The 9,379-nt window shown below is 49.9% G+C and overlaps 2 protein-coding genes across 2 annotated transcripts in view; both read right to left on the reverse strand.

Annotated features, from left to right (window-relative positions):
- Nucleotides 1-166, reverse strand: part of POLR2C (polymerase (RNA) II (DNA directed) polypeptide C, 33kDa) — an 8,781-nt gene extending 8,615 nt beyond the window's left edge. Inside the window, exon 1 of the mRNA XM_014947723.1 lies at nucleotides 35-166. Coding sequence (XP_014803209.1) covers nucleotides 35-120 — 86 coding nt within the window. The 5' untranslated portion in view covers nucleotides 121-166. The remainder of the gene's footprint in view (nucleotides 1-34) is intronic.
- Nucleotides 167-239: 73 nt separating this feature from the next.
- COQ9 (coenzyme Q9) overlaps nucleotides 240-9,379 on the reverse strand; it is an 11,706-nt gene continuing 2,566 nt past the window's right edge. Inside the window, exons 2-10 of the mRNA XM_014947931.1 lie at nucleotides 8,722-8,737; nucleotides 8,260-8,420; nucleotides 7,517-7,652; nucleotides 7,017-7,159; nucleotides 6,661-6,745; nucleotides 5,367-5,471; nucleotides 3,013-3,168; nucleotides 2,063-2,116; nucleotides 240-340 (exon numbers count right to left, since the gene is read on the reverse strand). Of these exons, the coding sequence (XP_014803417.1) occupies nucleotides 305-340; nucleotides 2,063-2,116; nucleotides 3,013-3,168; nucleotides 5,367-5,471; nucleotides 6,661-6,745; nucleotides 7,017-7,159; nucleotides 7,517-7,652; nucleotides 8,260-8,420; nucleotides 8,722-8,737 (892 nt within the window). The 3' untranslated portion in view covers nucleotides 240-304. The remainder of the gene's footprint in view (nucleotides 341-2,062; nucleotides 2,117-3,012; nucleotides 3,169-5,366; nucleotides 5,472-6,660; nucleotides 6,746-7,016; nucleotides 7,160-7,516; nucleotides 7,653-8,259; nucleotides 8,421-8,721; nucleotides 8,738-9,379) is intronic.

Genomic DNA, 9,379 nt, shown 5'->3' on the forward strand with positions numbered 1-9,379 from the left:
CGCCGCCCGCTCCGTCCCGGGGCCCGCCCCTCACGCCAGGTCAGTGTTCTCGATTATGAACTTGACGTTCTCGTCCGTCAGCTCGGTGATGCGCACGGTGGGCTGGTTGGCGTACGGCATGGCGGCCCCGCACCCGGCGGCCCTGCGCTCCGCACCCCACCTCTTCCTCCCGGAAACCCCGCCCGCCCCGGTCAGTCCCGCCCCGCTCCCCCCCGTGCGCCGCCAAGAAGAGTCCGTGCCAGGCTGCGGAGCGGGTTTATTGGTGCCGGGGAACGGTCAGGGTCCTGCGTCGTCCGGTCCCTCCTCACCGGCGCTGGTTCAGCCCCGCCAGGTTCTTGATCTGCGGGGCAGGGGGGAGAAGGGCGTTAAGTACCGGAGCACCGAGCGGCCGCCGCGCTCCCCGGGACACCGAAGCCTTCGCCCAGCCCTGGGGGGGTGTCTCAGCGTCCTGCTCCAAGAGCGGGGGTTGGCCGGTGTGCCGAGGAGGGGTGAAAGGCACCGTGCACGGCCAGGGGAAACGCCAAAGGGCTGGAGGAGGATCGCCCTCAACATCTCCCCGACCCGGACCCGCTCGGCTGGGCAGCAGGGCTCGGCTTTATCACCCACCTCTTGTGGGTGTCAGGAGGATGGGGCCGGTCTTTTTTTCAGTGGTGCCCAATGATAAGACAAGAGGAAATGGGCACCAACTTGAATATAAGAAGTTCCACCTAAACATGAAGAGGAACTTCTTTCCTGTGAGGGTGGCAGAGTCCTGGAAGAGGCTGCCCAGGGAGGTGGTGGAGTCTCCTTCTCTGGAGATACTCAAAACCCTCCTGGACATGTTCCTGTGGGGTGACCCTGCTCTGGCAAAGGCTTGGACTAGATGATCTCCAGAGATCCCTTCCAACCCCATGTGATTCTGTGATCTCTGCAGCCCCACAGACCCCAAGGGTGAACTGAAGTCCTGGAGGCATTTTGTTGGCTTGTCTGTCTGGCAGAAACCTAGAGCTCAGCTCCCCTACACAGCTGCTGCACCCTCGGGACTGGCTGCCCCCACAGTTAATGTACTGGGATGATTTTGCCCCAAAACCGGCTGGCTGCAACCCCCTTAAGAAGTGGTCTGCTTCCTCCTGGTTATCTGCACAGGCAGGATAAACATCTGCTGAGAGGAGACATCTCGGGCCCAACCTGCAGGGACACAGTTGTGTCAAGGCACGAGAGCACAAAGAGAAGGGGGCTCCTCTGGTGGGGGACACTTTAGGCATACACAGGTGTGAAAGCAGAGAAAGGCTGAGAAATGCTAAAGATCTGAAACAATTCCCCCATAACGGCAGCGGGAAGGAGGTGGGAGAAGTTCTTGAGGAATGCTTCGTACAGTAAAAATTATTTCTGATTTATGTTCCAGCCTGTTTGTCTTCCCTGTTAAGCAGATGGAAAGTGTACTCCTGATAACGAGGAAATCCCTTTGCTGCTCAGTGCAATGGGAGTTGTCCAGAAATGGAATCACAGGGAGGCCCTGAAGCCCTTCAAAAATCATTCCTGGGTACACAAAGGATTGCTTCCTCTCCCAGAGGACACACAGCTCCCCCTGCACGGACACAAAGCAGTCCAGGATGCTACCAAGAAGTGAGTGAATTCTTAGAAGGACATTGCAGTCAACTGAAACAGCTTGAGGAAGTCACCCTGCTGTGACTCAGGGACAAGCATCACCTCCCACACATCCATGAGGGCACAGACCTTCTGTAAAGATCTCCAGTGCAGGGGCTGGCAGAGGAAGACATCTCATGATGGGCGACGGAGAACACTCGTATTTATTCTAATCGCCTGTCTCTCATCCCTAAAGCTCAACCTGCAGCTTCAGACTTTATTTTTTTTACGTTCCATTACACGCTCTTTCACCACAAACCAGGGAACTAACCCCAAACTACCTGGAAAATCATCCTTATGTGTAGTTAAGTTATAAAAGACAATTCTTTTTCACGCTGTCCTTTAGATTTGGGAGGAAAAGCATGCTGACATTAAGCATGGAAAGGAACAGAAACAATTCTGCCCTTACAGCCCTGCTGGTTCCAGCATTACTTACCGTGACTGCAGCTCCCATCAGGCCCTGGACAACTGCTTCTCCGGTTGACTGTACCTAGGTGACACAAGGAGAACATGACCTTTTGCTTTCTTCTGCAGTTACACTAGTGGCCACCCAAACACAGGTATGTAATGCCCAACAAACATGTATTTGCTACAGAAAGGTGCTGAGAGAAGCCAAGCACTGTAGACAAATGACAGCCAGAGATAAGAAATGTAGAAGAGATTTCCTGGGAATATATGTCTCCCAACCATCAGGCCAGTCTGACAAAGAGAGCACCTACACATCATTGTACTAGAAAATACGTAAGCATTTATTGATGTTGAACTGATAGCATTTCTGCATTCACCTGCCAGTACAAGGTCCCCTCAGCAGACGTGTGCTCTGCATGATCGAAAAACCAAGCCTGCCTGCATATGTATTTGGGGAGAAGGGGGACACTGCATGAAGGACGGGGACCTGTTGGAGTAGGTCTAGAGGAGGCCACAGAGATGCTCCAAGGGCTGGAGCCCCTCTGCTGGGAGGACAGGCTGAGAGAGTTGGGAGGGTTCAGCCTGGAGAAGAGAAGGCTCCGGGGAGACCTTCGAGCCCCTTCCAGTCCCTCAAGGGGCTCCAGGAGAGATGAGGAAGGACTCTGGATCAGGGAGGGGAGCTACAGGATGAGGGGGAAGGGTTTTAAACTGAAAGAGGGGAGATTGAGAGGAGATCTGGGGAAGAAATTCTTTCCTTTGAGGGTGGTGAGGCACTGGCCCAGGTTGCCCAGAGAAGCTGTGGCTGCCCCATCCCTGGAGGGGTTTCAAGGCCAGGTTGGAGGGGGCTTGGAGCAACCTGGTCTGGTGGGAGGTGTCCCTGCCCACCCATGGGCAGGGGGTTGGAACTAGATGATCTTTAAGGTCCCTTCCAACCCAAACCATTCTGTGATTCTATGTACATCTTGCCCATCATGTTACCTGATTAGCTGTATTGCCCATGTTCATGGCATCAGCTACTCTGTTTTCCAGGAAGCGCCAAGTGTCCTCGAAGTCAGGGGATGAATCCTGCATCATCACCAGTTCAGTGGTGTTGTAGATACCAGTAAGCACAGCCCGACGAGTGTACCAGTTAAACTGCAAGGGCATGAAATGAGAGAGAGAGAGAGAAAGGTGTGATGTGAATGCAGATCAGGAATGCAGATCAGGAAAGCAGACTGTAGAACAGAAAGGAAAATAGCATAGCAACGGCACATTCCTTCCCCACCTAAACTCTGTAACTCATCCCTGTGGTGCAGTGGGCCACCAGCCAACACCAACATCTGACAGCACAGCTGCTCCCATGGCACCAGACACAGGTCACAAGCACAGTGTCTAAATTTGCAACAAAACCCCCACTCCCTGCTTCTGGCTGTAAGCAGGTAGCAAGGAATTCCCCCTTGCCCAGCTACTCTGTGTGCATGGTGCAGGAGTTCATCTTCGCTTTACAGATTTCTAACAGGTAATGCAAAGCTCCAATTCTAGATCTGGATTCAGGACAAGAGGAAATGGGCACCAACTTGAATATAAGAAGTTCCACCTAAACATGAAGAGGAACTTCTTCCCTGTGAGGATGGCAGAGCCCTGGCAGAGGCTGCCCAGGGAGGTGGTGGAGTCTCCTTCTCTGGAGACATTCAAAACCCACCTGGACATGTTCCTGTGCAACCTGCTCTGGGTGGACCTGCTTTGACAGGGGGGTTGGACTAGATGATCTCCAGAGGTCCCTTCCAACCCCATATCATTCTGTGATTCTGTGATCTGATTAGATGAGAAACAGCTATATTTAGTACTGAACTTGAGCTGTGGTGTGCACCAGATACAAGTGTGAAGAAACAGAGGACAGAACTGTACAAGACAGCACACAGAGATGCACCTTTCCCAAACCCTATCACTGAAACCCTGGTGCTGGCTGCTGAATCACTGAGCGTATAACTGCACTGCTGCCAGCAATGCTCTAGGATGTGTTACAACAGTAGGTTACACAATGCAAAGATGCACAAATAACTCAAACTCTTCAGTTTTTCCAGTTGCATTTGGACCACTGGCAGACGAAATATATACACATTTTTAAAAACAAGTCTTCAACTTCATTTGCTACTAATACCTAGAAAAGATACTGGTTGTTACATTCACTGCTACAAAGGAACAGAGAAATGAAAACACTGGTCTTAATTTTGAAAACAACAGTCGGCTGGAAAGCTCTGCTGTCTACAAGCCTGCAAGCTTTGATGAGGGAAGTAACATAAGGGAAGTTGCCACTTGCAGCTGGATCTCTCACCTGCCTGAGACTAAACCCTTTGCATTGATTCTCCTCTTGCTCCGAAAAAAAGCACCTGAAGGGGTGCCTCAGAGGCACAGACATACCCTGCCGAGCTCCTGGCATTGTGAAGAGGGCTGCGCTGCCAGTAACATTAAACCCCTTTCCTGTGAAAGAGGGAGGGGGCTTGGCATCCCAACTTCCCAAGAAAACTCTTGTAACCAGTCAGAAGGTGCAAACAAGAGACAAACTTTAGAACCTCTCCTAATCCCTGTGTCAGACTTTAGGGACAGCTCAGAGCAGACACTGACTCGGACATGTTGATTTGACTTTCATAACCCATAAGAGACTTGCATTCCTGATGCAATTACAGTCTTTTGGTTCTCTTCTGGTTTATTCCTTTAATTTTTCTGTCATCTTACTTATTTTTCACTGCAGTAGCTTCTCTTTCATACTCAGATAAAAGAAGCTTATTAAAGCAGTTTGTTAAAGCAGTTCATTTACCTTTTCCCATCTCTCCTTACATCTATATAAATTAAAGTAATTTATTAATTGCTTTAATTAAGGTTATAATTTTCTTTTATTTCCTGCCAGAAAGATGAAAGCTTTAATAAGCTACTGGCATTTTTAGGTAGGTTCTTTAAAGGTTTTCAAGTCAAATCTGTAAATGCTACTGCTGGTGGAAGAGAGACACTGCTCACTCACTGAATACTGGAGCAACTTCCTAGTCTCAAAATCTCAACAATTTTGTCTGCGTGTTCTAAATAAAAAAGAACACTTAAAAGAGTCTAGGAAAGTAGGTCCTTTTGATTTACACTAATCCCATTGTCACTGATTTGCATGTAGTCCCCTTGGCTCCTAAGTCTCTCTAGAAATTAGACTATAGCTTGTAAGGACCCTTGGGTGCTTCTGAAAACATATTCCTCATTCAACAAATAGATTGTTTCAATAGAGACGTGGCCTGACACCTACTTCAACCCATCATTTGCTGAAGTGCTGAGGGGTAGAACCAGCCAGTCTGCAAAGCACAAAGACTTACATCTGTGGACTGGTCTCCAGCATAGTGCCATATATCATCAATCATGCTGGTGAGGAGGTTGAGGCTGGAAGGGATGTTGTGCGGTAGCAACAGGATGCTCAGAGCCTGCAAAGGAATCACACAGATCAATGGGAGTCAAAGAGAGGACACAGCATTAAAGCAGACCAACAATGCTCTGCTCTGTTAGCTTTTCCCTGTGCTGTTGGCTTGCTAACACCTCCCAGTGACAAGCCCTCCCAGTTCTTTTCAGCCTACACCAGTCTTTCCAAGAGCAGGTTTTGCAGGGAATGTACAGCATGGCAGCTGAGCTCAGGCTGCCTTGGCCCATACTGGAGCCCACAGCTCACCACTCAGCTCAAACGCCGCTGCGTTGTCTCTCCTGAGCTGCCTCTCCAGGCACAGAAACACAGCAGAGGCTGAGCTGAGTCACACTTGTGCTGTACCCCTACGGGCAGGGAGTCAAATCTCTCCTTTCTCTAAATTTGACTTTGAACTCAAAGCAGCTACCAAGGGCAGAACAGCCAGCCACAACGGCCCCACCGGGATGCTGCAGCCTCTGAACATAATAACAGAATACCAGAAGAGTCACAAACCACCCACATTCTTCACAGACAAGTTATGCTAATCTGTAATAAAACCAGGAATCCTGTTTTCTCTCTCTGCAAGGAGTGCTGGATTCTGCTGCCCAGTGACCATCAGCAATTCTAGAGAACAGAGACTGACTTCACAGCCATCTTTGCAGCCCAAGGTTGGGAACTCTTTGCTCGTTGCCGAGGTCACAATTCTATTCCCTTCCCACCCCTGGGAAGAAAGGCTTGAGACTTAAATCTGAACCTGGAAGCATGGAGCACTCTCAGTTCACAGATCCATCCTCAGGTTGCCAAGGGTTTGTCATTTGCACACTGGGCAGGCAGCTGCTTGCAACAAAGCAGTAGTACTGCATTTGCAGGTGCCAGATGATACCTGTGCAACCGGAACAATGCTGCAAGGGGCCTCGCAGTGACACTGCACACAGGCTGAGCAGAGACACAGGGTATCCCCTGGGGATCCGAGATGTGGAGTCAACAATGGAGGTTTGCCTTTCCAGAATTGCAAGAAATAGTTGCTATAAGGATACCTTTAGCTGCCCCTTTCCAAGGGTGTTCTACTCTTGAAGGGTATGAATCATTTGAAACCAGGGAGGGTTTAATTTACAGCCCTGAACTACTCTGTGGAAAGGCTATGCTGAAAGCCACAGGGTGTTTAAAATACACACCAAAAAAAAAAAGATACCATCTTGATATTCATTTTATACCTGGGGCCATTTATCAATATATGGAATCAGCATCCTCAATCTGGCTTGCACAGCATCTCTCAGGAATTGATCTGTAGGCTTCTTCCTGGGCAAGGAAAACAAAATAAAAATATGAACAACATCCAAGTTAAACTCAATTCTGAACTTTAAAGATCGATCTATTGCCTGCCTCAGCAACAGGGCAGCAAAGTATTATATATCCTTCATGTCTCTGTTCCAACCCTGTATCCAGCAAGGTGGTTTTATTTGGGTAAATTACGTCTTTTACTTTAAGTATCTGTGTCCCAGGTGGCCTCTCTGTCTATCCAGTCCCCAAAGTCTGCCAAGGAAGATATCTTTTCATACCCAATACTCACTCTGCTTCACCCAGCTGCACTAGTTTTTGTTCCTGCTCCAGCAGCTCAGACAGCTTGGTGTTGCACTGAGACACAAAGTGCAGGATCAGTTCGCTGCCGTCACTGTGAAACATCCCTGCAGCAGCAACAGAGAGACCCAGGGTCTGCAGGGAAGGAGTAAGAAGCACAGACTGGGTCATTCACTGCTAAGCAGAATCCAGCTAGGAAATAAGTCGTATTTATTTTGTGAACAAAGTTATATGACTTTAAACAAAGCAACATTGTGTTAAAAACCTCTTCCTGTACGTGTTTTCCTCTCTTTAGGATAACTACATCGTGCCTTAGTTTAACTCTGACAAGGTTATCCCTGTCAGATAATGCTGGGATGTGTTCCTGCCCAATACCATTTGCTGATTAGGGTGCATCACCCAAGAGTATGTGGGGGAAGCATGCAGGCCTGGCTGTCTTTGGACTTCAGCTCCATCCAGTTCAACTGGTTCTTTGCTTCTCTCCCCACATACCTTGGCTCCCTCTGCAATGGCTTCTGCAGTCCAGCCATGTTCAGGCACAAACTCCAGCGCTGCTGTGAGGATTCGATGCTGCAGCTGCTCCTCGCTCTCATAGTCCTCAGACTCCTGGCCGCCCTGGCCAGTGTAACTATGAGAAGGTATTGTCACAGTAAGGGGAACGTCACCATCAAACATCAGCAACCTGGACTCACTGCCACCTCTCTGTGCAGGCACGCTTTTGAGATCTGCTTAGCATAAATCTCACCTCCTCCTGTAAAATCCTTCTCTTTCCAGAAAAAGGATTCTTAATGAACTTTTGCCATGAGAGGAGAAGAGGAAAGATAAGGGAGGGCTCAATCTAGGTACCCACCTGGAGACCAATCAGCTCCAGATTCCCCCTCCTTTAAAAAAAAACACCAAAAAACTAACTATAAGCTTTTCCAATGGGGGCTTTATAGTTATGGGCATGTGGACAACATATTGTCCATATTTTGTGTAGATTTACACAAAAATCCAGAAGTGAAGGCTTGCACTTTGCAGAACAGAGAGCTTCCCTCTTGAAAGCAAGTCCCATCCTGTCTCCATGGCAGACAGTGGAATTTGCACTGTCAGAGCAAACCAGCTCACCAGCTGCTGCAGTCTGAGGCTCCACTAACTCTGGATCTCGTTGTCTCCAAGTTTCAGATGCAAGTTTAAGGAAAGCAAAGCCTTCTGATCCTACTGTTGGCAGGAGAGTGCTAGAAATAGTGAACTACCTGGGGCGAGGGCCCTGAGGTTCCTGTTCGGGCTGGTGATCGGTTGGATGCGAATCGAACTGCTGCTGTGAGGAAGATACGAACGGCTCCTTCTGCTCATTGGAGACTCTCCTCAGCACAGCTGAGACCTGGAGAGCACGCTGTGGTGGGGAGAGCTGGCACTGGACCACTAAAAGGGAAACAAAGAGAGTCAGATGTCTCTATCCAAGAAGAGGAAGCACAGACAATTAAGGTGGAGAGTTGCAGTAAACACAGCTGAAAAGAACCAAAATTTGTAGAGTAGAGATGGTCTTTTTTTTATGCTTCTGAGAAGCTCCCCTCTCAGTCAAGCTCACATTGACTTGGTGAAAATAAAGTGGAAGTGTTTTGTGAGGAAAAGAACCTTGCAGATGGCATGTATGGCAAATACAAAGGAGTTTCCCAATCTTGGACTGGAAACTAGGCACACAAACATGCACTGACTCCCCTAGAGCACACCCTCTCTCCTTTTCACTCCCTGATGAAGGAGAGGAGTTAGAGGAAGGCACCAAGCCCTGAGCTCGGGGCAAGAGGCGAGCAATACCCCAGAGAGTGAGCAGATCATGATACGTGTTCCTCAGGTGACTCAAAGCCAACGCAGCTTTCCGTTACAGCGATGCTGTGAGAATCTTTCATTGAACTGCAGTGAAATTTGGGTTGTTGTTGGGGTTTTTTTTTTAAGAAGCTAGGGTTGCACAGCTCACACTTCACAAATCAAAACCAAACCATCATCAACAAACCCAACTCCCCCTCCACTTCCCTCTCGTGGGGCAGGGAGGCACGAGGGGCTGGTTGGGCACCAGGCCTGCCCAAGGGCTCTCCTCACACCTGGCCCCTTCACCCATCCACCCACCCCAGACAGACCCTTCGCGGGCCGGCCAGCACACCCAACGGGCCTCACCCCGGTCCCACACATCGGGCCCAAGGCCGCGGTGCGGAGGCTCGCAACCCCGCGGCGCCCGCTAGTGGCGCCCCGCTTCTGCCCTTCACCTCACCTTCCCCCGCTCTGCCCGGCCCCTCCCGGCCCGGTCCCACACGCCACGGGCGACCACAGCTCCCTCCGTCCCGGCCGCGCCCGCCCCCCCTTGCCGCCGCCTCCCCC

Source organism: Calidris pugnax, unplaced genomic scaffold (assembly GCF_001431845.1).
Source record: "Calidris pugnax isolate Ruff unplaced genomic scaffold, ASM143184v1 scaffold30, whole genome shotgun sequence".
NCBI lineage: Eukaryota > Metazoa > Chordata > Aves > Charadriiformes > Scolopacidae > Calidris > Calidris pugnax.